General features: G+C 44.6%; 1 protein-coding gene and 1 long non-coding RNA gene across 2 annotated transcripts in view; one reads left to right on the plus strand and one right to left on the minus strand.

Moving 5' to 3' along the window:
- Su(tpl) (Suppressor of Triplolethal) overlaps positions 1-15,823 on the minus strand; it is a 79,545-nt gene that overhangs the window by 15,024 nt on the left and 48,698 nt on the right. The window contains exon 3 of the mRNA XM_071708876.1: positions 818-933. Coding sequence (XP_071564977.1) covers positions 818-933 — 116 coding nt within the window. The remainder of the gene's footprint in view (positions 1-817; positions 934-15,823) is intronic.
- LOC139773988 (uncharacterized) lies at positions 5,083-7,441 on the plus strand. The gene is made up of 3 exons (XR_011718482.1): positions 5,083-5,542; positions 5,619-5,870; positions 6,867-7,441. It is a non-coding gene; the product is annotated as an uncharacterized lncRNA (long non-coding RNA).

Raw genomic sequence — 15,823 nt, forward strand, 5'->3', positions numbered from 1 at the left:
AGATATATAGATATATAAAATTAAGACGCAATGTTTGATTTTGATATTATTATCGTTATTATATTCATTGATATACACATTATGGTACATTATGTCATATTTATCCGCGAACTACACGTGGAGCATGCCGGGCCCATTGTTGCTCGACAAATAAAGTAAAGCGAGCAGAAGTGAGTCGGCGAGCGAATCGAAGTTCAATTTATCATCGCCGCGCTGTTACGTTTTTAACGTCAATTCGTCAAATCACCGGATCGTATCGCCGGATGCGGTGAGCACCAGAGTAAGCTACCGGTGTTACTGAATCGGTTTCTGCTGACGCAAGCATAACCGTTCGCGACGAGAGTGTAGTCGGCAGTAGTCGACACCTGCCAGCGCGCTAAACAGCGCTTTAGTGTGTCAAGTTGCCGCGATAAAACCACCTGCTCAAGGATGCTCCAATGTGTTTTTTACGTCGCGCGATTTAGATTGCGGATTACGTTACGGCGCTTACGACGGAAGATTACTCGAAATTACCGTATCGCGTATACCGAGTCCATTCACCGAGACATTATTTCTCAGTTATAGCGAATCTGATAGCCACTGTGACATACATAAAATATCTCTCTCTCTCTCTTTCTTCTGCGAACGTTAGAAATATAATAACAGCGAAGAACTTGACCACATGATTGACAAATAATGGGCGTAAAGCGATTCAGCCCGCGGCTATTTATCTGTTTTCGATTCTTGCGTATAATATACGGCGATACGCTGAACGTACGAACGTAAATGCATAAATTACCTCGCGAGCTCTCGTTATACCATAATAATCGATACGTACTTAGGGCCGGTCTGTTGAGCACACTCGAGGCCACCCTGGGAACCCTCCGTGTCCTGGCTGCTGGAGATGCTGAAGGTGAATCTGGACACTCCGTCGATGGATGGAATGCTGAGATGCTGAAATCAGAACGCAGAGCGTGCCGGTTAGTCGTCTCGTCGTTCCTCTTAATAAGATCGCATTAAATTACGAAACGGACGGCCTGTGCCGTGTACCCGTACGTATGTCTCTACACGAAACCTGCCGTATATCTCTCTCTCTCCTCTTCTCTCTCACTTTTCTCTTATAGCCGCGAGGATATACCGCGGTATATAATACACGAAAGTTCACCCATGTATCTGTCCAGCTATCTATTTAGTGCCTGGCTCACCGATCGTCAATTTCACTTACTTACTTCTATCTTTATCTCTCTCTCTCTCGAACTAGAAAGTTTTTTTTTTATGAAACAATAACGTGCCTTTCAACGACGCGTGTTTCTAAATTTAATTCTCCTCGAACCGTTAAATTACATAAAACACATCGACGGTTGGGCATTTTTTTACATATATTCGAATGAATAAAGTACATTTATGCCGCAGTACACTTAAATGCTAATGTAAATTTAAATAAACAACATAGTGATGCAAGCTTCTAAATGTTAACGCGAGCGGACAGTAAAAATGACGAGGGTCCGATTTGTTTACTTGCCGCGTAAAGTGAATTGATGACATTTATGCGTTTTATATTGAATCATATGGACCGAGAGCGCGTCGGTTTCTCGTCGAGTATAATATTGTCGCGATAACGTCGTTTATAATGCTTATATCATGCGACAAGCCTCGGCTCGTCTCCGCGCTCCTCTCTCGCTCGCCGCATGTGCATCGGGCACGAAATCGATCCCCGATCGGCGCGGCGCGGCGCGGCGTTGCGAAACGAGAACGTTGCGGCGATGGGAGCGCGAAGCGTGTCGTCGTTTGCGGAATTAGCGCGTAATTCGCGTAATCGCTCTCGGGTAGCTGTCCCCGAGACGACCGCCGATTACCGTACGACGGAGCAATCGCCGACGTCGAATTAGACCGGAGAGGATAATACCGGAGCGAGAGTGGACAGCGGCGCGTCCAGAAGTAAATAGATCCTAATCGGATTGTCGCCGGTAGGCACGACGGTGACATTTCGATGACGCCGTCAGATTAGAAGGAATTCGAGCGATTGATATAAGTGCCGCGTGTGTGTGTGTGCAAAGGGCACGTAACGAGTCTAACTTTCAGGCCGGCGAGAGAGTAAGTGTGTGTGTGTGTGTCCCATTGTGATTTTAATTCCTCCTTTTGGGACGTTATTACGTCATTTTTACAGACTCAATCAGTATTGTACATGTATTCTTACGTAAGTTTTGTTTCTATTTCACTTCCGTTCTGTTTTTTTTCTTGTTTTTTTTTGTGCTGTTCGCCACGTTTTTGCTGTACGATCTGTCCTACCTTGTGCTCTTAATCATTTTGTTTTTATCACAGATAGATTTCATAGCAGCAACACTTTGCTGGCGCTCTATTTTTTGCGAATACATTTTTCATCTATGCTCTCTGTAATTACCTGATTTATTCATAAACCAATCTCAACGCACGCAACAAAGTTATTTTTATAGAAAGGAAAACGACAGAAAATTTATAGCATTTTGCATATCGAATACATACGTACGCGTTTGATAATAATCAAAACCACATACAATAATAACATACAATAATAAAAAATATATATAAATTTCTCGTTTTTTTAACAGGACGCAGGATATACGATGACCTGGAATTAATGTTCTCCCTGCTAACAAAGTTAACGCTATCTCGATAGGTATAGTCGAGCGAAGAAAATCCCACACAGGCTTCTGATAATTTCGCGCATCATCTTAAGTTCCTTCTGAAGCCGATTGTTTAGCGAATTAATTGGAAATAAATTTCGAGTTTCAACGCCGGAGCGTCGCCGAAGAATCGGCCGCGATTGACGCAAATACGAGCGAGGCCTGGCGCGACCTTTTTTTTTCGCAAATCAATTTCATCGAGAGGCAATCGAGCGCGACTGGCCGTTTCGCAACTTTGCGTATACCGCCCCCCTGACTCCCGTCGTCGTTTCTCGCTCCTCCCTCACCCTGCGTCATTCTACTCTCCTCCCTTTCTCTACGTATTACGCACGCGGAATCCTTTCCTTTTTTTTCCCCCCTCACGGTTCCTACACAGCGGTGCAACGCAACGCAACGCAACGCAACGCAAATTGCGAGTGCCATGCCGGGACGTACGTCATCGTAATCCAGGTTTGGGGAACGGCAAGCGAAATGACATGACAGGACAAATCGATATACAATGTTCTTAGACCACGTGGCCGAGAAGACCGACGAGAGCGTGGGCGAAACGTGGATGATGATGATGATGACGACGATGACGAGACAACACGCGCGATGCCAGCGTACGTAATACTTTATACTTGAGGAGCGGCGAAGGAGGGAAGGACGGGCGCTTCTCTCACGGGCATTCGCGTATCGAGGCCATAGGGGCTCCGCGCGAGAGTATCTCTCCCTCCCCTTTCGTCCGACGGGATGGATATGCCGTTGTCGTTGTCGTCGTTGCCGTCTCTCTTAAACGAAAGGTCGAATCGCGCGCGAGAATGCGATATGAAAGTTTTGTGAAGGGAGGCAGCGGCGCGGCGCGGCGGGGCAGCGCGAGAGCGGGCGCAAAAATCGGGAGCCGCTCATTTAAATTTCACTGCGCGCACGGAAGGACGGCCGGTTTTGTCCGTCTGGTTTGTCTGCCTCTGGCCTGGCTGGGTCCTGTCTCGTCACAGCTATATCGCTCGAGATGAGATTCGCGCGAGAGCCCCATTGTGCCACGAGCACCACCGTCGGAACATCGACCAGCCGGTTCGAATTCTCACGCCGTCCGTCATTCGAACACATGGGAGACTCGAGATCGCACGAACGAAGATCCCGATCGAGGAGGGGGGGGGGGAGGGGGTTACTCGGAAATCATCATTCTTAGGCCGACCTCAAGGGGGGACAGCGATTGGGCTCTTCATTCGTAAACATGTTCGATCTTTCTAATTGCTGCTGTAGCGATTAAATTCGTAACATTCCTATCGGAAAGTTCCATATGGCATACGCTATAATAGATAATACAATCTTGTTCTTATCTCGCTTCGAGTGTGAGTTTAGCGGAATTTTGTAATCGGGGGATTCACAGTCAACAAATTATCTAATTTCGACCAATGAGGTTTAAAAAAAGAAAGAGGAACAAGACACGTAATCGAGCATTCGCTAAGGAAAATCCGGACTGCGAATTAATCGGAGAATCCGCAGATCAAAGTTTATCAGCGTTTCTCGGTATTATTATATATAACGTCATTGAGCATTGAGAAACAATCGTACTCTATTAATCATTTATTTGTGCCGCGCATGCATAAGGTGTGACGAGTCGGACAATGCGCGCACGCCTCCTGTGCTTCTTCGTCTTTCACAAATTCTCTCTCTCTTCTCTCTCTCTCTCTCTCTCTCTCCCTCGGTATCGAATTGCATTTTTCGCAGTTCAAGTAGGTGCCGGCGGCAGCAGAGGAATCACTTTAACAACGGCGATTTATTTCGGTACAGCTTTCCGCATACGAATGCAGATAGTAGTAGACCGCCCACCTACTCGCGCTGCCAGGTTGGGATTATTTCGGTTCTTAAGGCCGCAGCAACAGCTGAGCGAGCAACGAACGAACGGTAACCCGTCGCACGTTGCATTTGTCACATTCCTGCGTGTCCAGGAGTCGCCGCCGACGGAGTCATATCTCGGTCGCCCATCTATCATCGAGTTTATTATATTCAAGCGTTAAGAATAAAGTATGAAAAAAATATCGATATGTCTTACATTCATATTTAGGATCGACCCATTTATATATTTCGTAGGATCTTACCATATTTAATTGTCTGAGAATTTTGAAGATTACTTATTAGTATTTTATTTGATGGGCTCATTTACATCGCTTTGCTCTCTCTCTCTCTCTCTCTCTCTAGTTGATCTTTTAACAAATTTCAATTGAGTTCGTCTTGCATGATCGTTGTTCAATCTGTTGTTGAATCTTGTTCAAATGAAAACGCAAATAAGACTTATGCGTAAACTTCATGTAAATTTTATCGTTTATGAACAGGAATATGCGAAAAATGCGCTACTTGACACTGGCTACCGCAGGCGAGATTCCGAAGGGTTAACGAGACTCATCTCGCATGAAATGTCTGCGATTTTGCAAACCGCGCGTAACCCTCAGCGTTTATGAACGAGAGTATGCGAATAATTCGCTGCCTCGATAACGTCTACCGCATACGAGATTCCCGAGGAGTAAGAAACGACGGGAGAGACGATAGACGCATCGTGATAAAAATTACGAGCAATTACGATTGTCGGTCGGTCGCGTATCGCTGACGTGAAATACGTTGAATTTGCTAATGAGTCTTATCTCCTCAATTTACACGCCACCGAGCGGAATATTCTAATCTCGATTTATTATTATTTTCGCCGTAGCCTAGCCGCATTATATCCATCATCCATCATCGGAATCGCGCTGATCAGTGATTTATGAAGAACCTCCAAGGCAGAAGGATATATTTTCGCGTGGCCCCAACAGCTTATTTGCGGATTCCTTAAATACGTAAAATGTGTTTGGGGTGCGTACGTGCGGAAAGGGAGAGGTACGGTGAATCGCTTTCAAGGGACTAACCGTCGCAAAAAAAAGGTGGATATTAATAATGGAGCTTATTTATTTCTTCGTGAACGTTATGTCTGAAACGGTGATATACCGCCATTCGCAGGTTCTTTGAAGAATCGGATACGTAAGTGCGCACGTCATACGCATCGCGGAGACTTGGAGTCGACGACTGACACATGTGTAAATAATAACCCGCCGCCGTACGTCATCGGAGAACGATGGAACGGCGCGTTTTTATTCGGAAAACGCGATTGAGACATATCTTCGAGAGGATTCCTCGAAGACGTGCTCCACGACACGTTCAAAACTGAGAGGATATCGAAAATCTTTTTCCTCCGAGTAAAAAGTTTCTAAGGTGAATCAATGAAAAGATGCGGCATAGAAATTAATTGGGTAAAATAAAAATCATTATGAATGAGAGAGATTGCGACGGGGGCTAATTAAGAGCTAAAGATTGCCGGGAAGTTTCAGCCGCGGAACGGAATGCACCGAGATTGTGCACTTTGTCGTATTAAAAAATAAAATTTTATTTTATTTGACGTTAATACTTAAAAAGAAGACTAAATGTATATATTTGAACAATGTATTTCTTAATTATAGTTGCGTTTATTTTTATTCAATTATTATTTTTATTACGAGATTTTCATTTATTTGTTCCTTTGTTTTTTTTTTCACCGTTTGAGGTTTTTTCGTTGGAATATTCTTAAAGTGCTCGGATTGGCTCCGAGCGAAGACTAACCGGTCAACTGCAACTGGCGGCGTAATCGATCCTCGATCAGACGCAGGAGGGCAACTTTCACTGGGCGACCGGGTATTATGGAAAAAGAAAAACGCGTACGTGGGTGAGAGACGTGCGCGTACGGTCGTGCGTGTTCACGCAAGTGCGGATGCGCACACGTAAATTCGTGACGAATTGGAGGAGCACGAGTATGAAGCGCGCGTGCATGCTGGCGACCTAGGCTACTGCTTATCACGGCGAACACACGTGACGACCTTAGACACGCACCTTGGAAACGCACGAGCGACGCTCGCGCATACGATCTAGGTCCGAGGCGTGTGTTGTGTAGGATTGCCAGGTGCACGATTTTTAACGGATACGCGACACGTTCGTATATATAGGGATATTCAGTATTTTGACTCCAATCTCGGCGAATTCTGTCCAGCAGTTAAAACTTCCAGGCAGTCTTTAGCTCTTAACTAGTCTTCGTCGCGAACTCTCTCATTTAATCATTTTTATTTGATTAACTTCTATCCCGCATATTTTTATTCATTCACATAGGAAGACTCTTTGTTCTATTAGAAAAAAAAGACGAACGAAATGTGTTGAAACAGTCATTTCTTTTTCTTCCAGATAACGAGCAGAATAATTTCAACAAATCGCTTGGTTCTACCAGGATGAAACGTTTCAAAAACCTGGGACAATTCATCGTTACGTCAGGTGGGAAAATACCCCGATACTTTTTCGCAGCCGTAATCTCTACGTGCTCGATGGTGAAACAGAAACGAGACGAAAGATAAGCGGCGTATCCGAGAAACCGACTGTCCCTGGCTCAGGATGCGGCTCCATCTGGCACAAGGTCATCAACGTCATCGTATAGGTGCCCCTTTCGTCTGTGGGAAAAATAAAAGAAAAAGATGCGCGTGCACTCCGTGTGCCTCGGTACGGGCGAACCAATCGGTGACCTCACCATCGTATTTTTGTTTCTCCTTTCTCTCTATCTCTCTCTTTTCCGCGCGCGGATTCGTCTCCTCCTCGCGTCGCCACCTTGCTCTTTGTCGTTCTTCCGAACACGCGCGCATACGCGCACGCACACACGCGCACACATACGTACAAGTGACGTTAATTAACTAACTCCGCCGACCGCGAACGGTAGGCACGTTCGATTCGCACGCGCATCGACGGCGCAGAAAATAAATCGCGCTAAGTGAAAGTAACATTGCGCCGGTTTCGCGGATCGTCGCAAAACGGCGCGCCGCGATTTCGCGTCGCACACAATCGGACAAAGCTCTCGAAATAGACGTCGATAAATTTAAGACATCTCTAGAATAATTGGGATATGGCAGATTAGGCAGAAATTTGGAATGTCGAAATAGGTATTCCACAGAATAGGTATTTGGACATTTTTACGAGCTGCGTCCCATTCCCAGGGTTGTAAACTGTGGGCCTTGAGATAATGCTAAAGGAAGCGAAAACCTGTTTTCTTCCGAAATTACATGATATACGAGCGAAATATCAGTCCAGTTCACTCGGACACTTCGGTTCGGTGTTACGACCCCGATAATTAATCGGGTATTTCATTTTTAAGACGGCGATTACACGGCACGATAAATTCTACCGTCCGACCGGTGATAGCGCCTCGAAAGTTCACGAATTAAAGCTGTGTTAAGAAGTGAAAGCCGCGCCGGGATTGCGAAACCCGGTAGCGTGCAAAAAAAATCCATTGTGGAGACTAGATAGACTTTTTAACGAAGTGCCGTTTTTTCGCAGGAAATTATATTGTTACGTCGCCCAATAGTGGCTACCTGCTTAATTCGCGAGGAATGCGCGCACGCCTTTATTTCGCATTAAAGAGTATACGCGAATAAATTTCTTCTCTCTCCCAACCGCGGAGAAAACGATGGATCGCAACGAAGCGCTTTGTTGAATGTTTTCGCGGATCTTTATGAAGACATAAGCCTTCGGAGTGGTCGTAAATATCGCAAGCAGATACGCACCGTTATATCGGCCCCGAAGGAGGAGTACGTCGATTCGATTTGCGATTCGATGAATACTGCAACTCTTGATATTTGCGTCGACAATATAGGTAACTACAACGTAAATCGATAGAAATATCAGATCGCGAGATTACTTCCCATTGTTAATTTTCAGCGCATCCATAGAAAGGGCGCTTTCGCCTGCAGTACGACGCGAGTAATCCGTTTGTAGTTGTCGTCGCGCGTATACATCCCTCGCGACGCTCGTGTAAACGATAGAACAAAACCATCCCCGGTAGGGCTTCCGAGGGACATATCGCTAACCGTTACAACCGATTCCGTCTGGTCCCCCCCAATCCGATATTTGCCGGAGCAATGCTTCCGCCGGGGTTAGACGGCTCGTTAGCCTCTTTAATTATTCAACGCCGGCGACGTCTCTCCTCGTCGAGATTTTACAGCCGCCATGATTTCCCGAAACGACAGCGCTATCCGCCGCGCGTGCGAACGTGCGAAAGACCCGAGGACATTCCCCCCGCCTGGAATTTGCAATGAAAATTCTATACATAGAACTTGACCTTGCCCGGAAATGCTCCTGCGATATAATCAAATCTTTTGTGCAAATGGTTTAAATATTCTTGACCACTAGATGTCTTTAAGTCAAGACATGAGATTGCTCGCAAAAAAAAAAGAAATAATAGATTCCTCCGATACATCCGTGGGAAAGCAGACTCCGGATTGATCCTCGACGCGATGATTGACAATTCACTTAGAAGCTTCGCTCAAGCATCAGAAAAATTACGTATAATTAAGCCGCAGCCCTCGAGTTCTTCGGCTCCGCGACGCACGTTTGTTCAGCGGACCTCCTCGCGGAGAGCCGTTCGTTACGCGTCGGTGATCGTCGTTATGCTAGTGTAGCGCGTTAAATTATGGCGATTCGGTGAGAGAAGATTCAGCGTCTCGTTGCGACGCAATACATTGCGTTACGAAATATCCGAGACAGGTCCTCTCCCCTTCGTGCCGCGCCGCCCGTTTCGAATTTTCTAATTTCAGGTTAGTAAAACGATAACGCGGCAATAAATAGATGACAGTTCCTCAGCTGTTTTCTTCGGGAATTACGTAAAACTTCTAGACTCGCTCGTTCGCGAATTGAAGACCACTTAACGATTATGAAATTGACATCGCTTGAAATTAATCGGTGCCACTGCTTCTAAAACAATGAAAATAGCGCGTCAATAAATGTATCCTGACGTGAAAATAATCTTGATAAATTTTTCTGATTTTTTTTGAAATTTTTATTTGCGCGTCATGAAATGTTTCGAATTCGATAAACCAAACGAAAAAATAAAATTTCAGATTAATAACTTCTGTATTAATCATTGTTTCTTAAAAATAGTTTTAACTATTCAAATATTTATGGAAAACCATTATTATATTCTTGAAAGATGAAGATTTCACTCTGTATAAGTAAATTAGAACATTTCCTGCGCAGATTATACATCTTGCAAACGGGAAACAAAAATCTGTTCGGGGAAGGATACACGTGGCGAGTCCTTTAGAATATTTGTGTAAATCTTAGATTTCTTTTTAAAATTTTCGTTCTCTAGCTTTTGTAATTAGAAATTCCGAATTGCCATCACCGTCCCGTTTCGTCTTTTTCCAAATGGTGAATAGCGAATTGTGTCGCCACGCGCGACGATTGACAAGAGGCGATTTAGTATTCCTCGTCCGAGAAGGACCTAGACCCAGTATTAGACGGCAATTGCCTAATACAGCGTCACAAATAATACGCGGAATTGGGTTAGAAAGTTCCTCGCAGCCTTCGGCCTGTCTCTGTCTCTGTCTCTGTCTCGGGTGAAAACGGTCGGTTACATCGTCTAAAAATGCGCGCGCAAAATATTTTGGCGAATTCGACGAATTCGCGAGTCGTTCACACGTATCTTTCTGATGCTTTTTAAAACCCAAAGTTTCTGAGAAACGTTTTGCGTTTCAGATTTATGCGCAAGCTTTACCTCGCTGCAAAGCAAAAAAATTATTAAAATTCATGAATCAAAAATGTTACACGATATCTTTCAATTTTTTTTTTAAATACTAAAGTCTTGCAAGATGAAAAAATGCTACAAAAAGATCCTCGAAAGATTAATATTGCTGGGTTACACGTAGGTAAGGCACGATTCGCGGCATACAGACGAGCGATTCGCCGTAACGCCGGATGCTAATTAATCGGGTATGCTTGTCGCCCATGTTCGATGTCCCTTGCCTCGTGCTGGCACGTCGCCGATCATAAAGCGTGCGAGCGAGCGATCTTGATAATTACGACGCTAATATAAGCAATAGCGGGCGCGATTACCGGCCGATTCGCAGAAAGCGACGTAAAGAACCGTTTAATTTGCACGCGTTAGAGCGCACCTACACGCGCCTTATCGCGCACGCACGAAGATAAATTATTATCAAGATTCGCTCGCGCGAGCATTCTCGCGAATTATTATCCCGCGGAAAGTCCAAGATATGTGATCTTTTTTTTTTGCAATCAGCGCACCTGCGTAGCTATATCGTCATATGCACTGATATCTAAAGACGATTAACAAATTTGGCAGAAATAATCTGATCATCTGAGAAAATTAATTTTATCGTAAAGAAAGATTTGATTTTTATTAATCAATTTTAAACCCTTAAAGAAGTGGGATGTAGACGATTAATTCCGAGTTTTTTCGGACTCCTCAATTTCAATTCTTTAAAATTCAAGATCAGTTCCAAGTCCTTTGAAAGGAGAGTAGATTAAATTACTCGCTACATTGAACTTCTCCGTCTCCTGACGTACTTTCCAGTTCTTTGAACTCGTATGTCATTCGCGACGGAAGGCAGCGGTCTGGAGGAAAAGCAGACGCGATCTCGATCGACGGGGGTTCGGTTGATTTGAAAGAGAAACTCAGGACACGCGCGCGGACTCCGGCAACGATCTCGGTCGATCGCTCGACGCGAAATCGCGTACAGATATTTCCGGCGCGTTCGCACGGAACGGATAATAAAGCCGGAGGAGAGGTTCCGGTTGAAATTCGCGTCCCTACGGCGCGGGGCGTGGGGCGCGTCGCGAAAACGCGTCAACGATCGACGATTTCAAATGCCATTGAGCCAACCACCGGTGGCATCTCGCGCGAGCCCGATGACTCAGAAACGCATTATATTTATAGCGGCATACTTCTTCGCTCTCTGCGAAGAGGCGGGGTGAATCACGCGTCGTTGGCGTTACGCGAAATATCTCGCGCGCATCCTCGTCGTCGTACGCCGCTTTCGTCTTTTCCTCCTCCGCCTCATTGACCCCGAAGCGTTATTATAGTTGAAATGTGGATAACGCGACTCGCGGCGGAACGAACGTTGACTCTTCTCGATCGACTCCTTTCGCGTGTGAATTCTCTCATTCGTCAAATATGCAATTGTCTGTAGAATTTTCATTCGTGTATCAACGTGTATAATGGTGTAACGTTGCGTATCGGTCTAATTAATGCTCACGCGGCAACACCAGCTCGTAACGACGAAGCTGTCGATTAGTGTGTCAGTAGGTTGCCGATTCCAATCGCGAGTCGCCCGAATTTGGTGTTCGTCGGTGGCCAAGATCCCGGGGCGATCAGAATTTGCATTTTATTCGCGACAATCGTCCTTCCACCGTTAGTCTCATAAATTACTTCGAATTAGTCTCGATTTATTTTCAAGTATGATTATATTTTCACAAGTAGGTATATTAATAGCATTACTTGTCTGAAGAAGCAAATTCGCGATGATCATTTCTGATGTATCGTTATTGCAGAGGTGATCGAGCATCGTGTGAACCACGTGAACAACGCGTGCTGTCCGCCGTAGCCCATTTAAATTAAAATCATGGTGAGAATAAAACAAAAGAGCGCAAATATGTTAATGGCGGGACGATGTATGTCGAAGAACTACCGCAGTTACGTGACTCACTTGAATTAAAAGCGCCGTCGGCTCCGGAACCTGGTAAACGTTGTTGCGAAAAACGAAATGTAAATGTCAAGATTATCGTTCAGTTAGGCGGAAATAACGAGAGTCGACAATACTTTTATCGCTCATGTTGATGCAAATAGCGGAGAGATAGAGAAAGAGAGAGTTGTTTTCATTATCTCCCCTTGTTATCAAATTTTCCCAAGCGCTCAGCCCGCTTAAATTAAATTAAATATTACAAATATTTTTATTTGACGTTAAATATCGAATAAAAACATGATAATGAAAGTCGAGATGCACATATAATTACGTATACAACGTATAAAATTCAAGAGTTATCGTCCGCTGGAGATATAATCTCCATTTATCGTGCAATATCGTATCGATATTATCCAAAGCATCGTGAATAGCCCATATATAACGCGATGACACGATTCCTTTTATGCAAAGGGTACCTTTGTTGTTCAAAGCGAAAGTCTTATCGATCGCTCTCGAGGGAGCTTGATCGCCTATCGATAAGACATTCTAGCAATCTCGTTGTTGGAATCGGACAATACTCGGCCGCGTTGCTGGCTACTTGTTGGCGTGGACTTAATAAACAACGTAAAACCGACCCGGCGATATTCAGCGGGCCGGTAAGATTATGTCGAGACGTGTCGACGAACCGATAAGGTGGGCGACGTTTTAGACAAATGGCCGGAAATCACAGGGCGGATATTGTTTGAAATTGTTTCGGCTATCTTATCGCGGACCATTTTTCCTTTGTCTTCGATGTTGAGACGTCGGACATGGTAACCGCCCGTTATATTAAGCATATGATATTCATTCATTATGCGGAGACAAAGGGAGAAAGCAAAGCTCCAAATCCAAACGATATAACAAAGTATATTAAAAGGGCGAAATTATTGATATGACAAACCTAACCGACAGATTCGTAAATGCGCGTGAATTGTGAAAGAAAATGTTAAATGTGTTTAAACTTCCATCTTGCTCGCTGATCCGCTTAACTTAAGTTTCAGTTGTAATTAAATATACGGTATAATTACGTAAAACGAGTTGGTTACGTAAAAAAATTAATGCATCGCTTAATCAAGGGGAAACTAACGCGGGAATTATCCTCTTTCTTTTTCCTCCTCACTTCCATCAGGACCGATATAAGTTGCGTTACCGCGGTCGCGTGATAATAAACACAAAAAATAATAATAGAAAAAAATTTATTTATATATATATATATATATATATCGATGACCTTTCGAGAGGTTAAGAGGATTCGACGCGTCAGTCGGAGGAAAGGCACTTTACAATTCAATTCGCGTCCATTCCGCTGAGTCTTATGATATTTTGTCAGCCTTGCAACACCATGCATGCCTCCATTTTCCTCTTTCGACGCCGGGAAACTTGGAAATCGGAGATCGGAATCTTCCGTTGAAAAGCGGAACGAAGCGACGGCTCGAAGATAATACAACTGTCCAGTTGAGAAAGTCCGGAAAGTTAATAATAGACTTAATTTTAATAAAAAGTAAATAAAAAGCACCGATTATAAAATACCCGTGAGGAATATCCGTGAAAGTAAAGCTACAAATGTCATCGGCGAGATAAGGCATCGGTAGATAAAAAAATATGTTCGCGTTGCAAGAGAGTGTACTGACAAAGTATAAAAATACGAGATAACCTTTGCGACCGCGATAGAGAATTGTAATTTCTTGTAAATAAAATTAACTAACGCACGGTATGAGATGTTTTAAGGGAGGCAGAACCGAGTCGACCGAGAAACGAAGTGCGATGACGTTGAGGAAAAACATTATTCCAGTTTATACGAGAAAACAATACACCATGATCATAGCGGCTGCATAAGTGAACAATATATTTAGTCTAAGCCTGAGATTAAATTACTTCCAAGCTGTAACATCAAATGTTGTTTCCAATTCCAGGCTTATCGATTCGGCTGGTATATACCGTACATGCATGTGCGTACGTGTGCGAGTGTTATTTTAAATCGTGTGCGTGAAACCGTCAAATGAATGCCTGTGTGTGTGCGTATGCGTGTGTGTGTGTGTGTGTCACTTCGCAAGTTAGGTGTATCGTTCAGATCCGTGCGTGTGTTTCACTTGGCAGCTCGTATACGTGCGTATCACTTCTACCATGAAATCATGCGCGTAAACTACCAACTCACACACACATTCGAGCTAAGGAGTCTGCGCAAGCAGCAGACGATAGCGCGATTCGTGTCATTAGATATACGCACGGACGTGACCGGCTGTGCGTGCGCACAACCGCGAGAAGGTATGCCCTCTTATCGGAATCTCTCCAAATACACTTGTTTTTGTGAGAAGAACGATAGCGTGACTCCCCCCGCCCGCCGTCTCCACCGTCACTCCGTCGAGCTATCTCACGCTTTCCGTCTCCGTCCCGCCGATGATAATATTCAACGCCGTTCACATCTGCATCGGGGCCGCTGCAACGAAATGCCAGCGACGAGCGCCGATCGCTGGGTGCCCGATTAACGATATTATTATCGCCGCTGATAACGGCGCTCTCCGATTTTCCGTCCAGCGTGCGTTCACTCGGTGAACGATGGTCGCGTAATAAATAAGCTCGTAAAACGAGGATTCTCTTATGATAGAGATGGCATTGTACTTGAGGAGTAATTGGTGGTATTCTACGTGTTAAACATTATACTTGATATTCTTCAATAAAACGTAAGCTTCGTAGAGAAACCTACGATTTCTTTTGCATGCGGATTTTAATTGCATTTGCAATTTTGCCAACGGAGCTTTGGCCAGTGAAATGATTTTCGATAAGACATCCGTGGAAAATACCGGGGTCGGAAAATAGCGGAGGCATTTTTCGTTCTCGCGAACAGTTCTAAATCAACGGTGGCTTCTCGAGCACCTTGTTCTCCGCTTACTCGCCTCGGCGATATACCGCGCATACTCTCGCGGCGTTGTACACATATTTTCCCGACAAAATATTTTCCTTCGGGACTAAGTTTAGCACAACAGTATTTTCCGGACTGTTGTCCTCGAGACGCCTCCGAGGAAGAATTACGCGGGTACACGTCGGAATCTGTTGTTTCAAAGTCGTATCGGCATTGAGACCCCTTTTCACTTTTCCGGGAACTTTTTCTCAAGGCGACGCGACGCCTTGGAATTCTATTCGACAAGCGGCACCTGACTGATTCTTCAGCGCGACGAAAACAGAAAAGCGATAGCGGTCCTTTCCAATTACGGCCACGGAGATCTCCGGCAGCCGCGTTCCGAGCGGAATATCGACTTTCCACTTCAGCTCCCGAGCTGTCGGAAACTTTCCGATCGTTTTGGGATATAAATGCTTGTAAAAATCATACTTTCGGAATTAGAGATTACCAATTTTGTCGCGTAGCGACGGTAAGCCGATTTTAAGGATTCGTTAGTGACATAGTTTCATAACGGGTGCCCGGGGGACGCGAAGAACAGACGTTGTTAAAAAATTAGAGCCGGATTTAGAGCTCAAGGCCGTGCTCGCTCATTATGAATAAAGGTGAGATAAAAACAACGTGTTAAATGTCACAAACCAGAAACCGAGCCGCTCTCTCGAGAGCGATGCCGTTAAGTTATGCTAATCTTGCATATTCTCATTAGTCATTACGCATTTAGCGCTGAACGTGGCAGTTCGAGAGTC

This window comes from Temnothorax nylanderi, unplaced genomic scaffold, assembly GCF_030848795.1.
Source record: "Temnothorax nylanderi isolate EJ_2023f unplaced genomic scaffold, tnyl_v1.0 TNYL_tig0072_pilon, whole genome shotgun sequence".
Taxonomy (NCBI): Eukaryota; Metazoa; Arthropoda; class Insecta; order Hymenoptera; family Formicidae; genus Temnothorax; species Temnothorax nylanderi.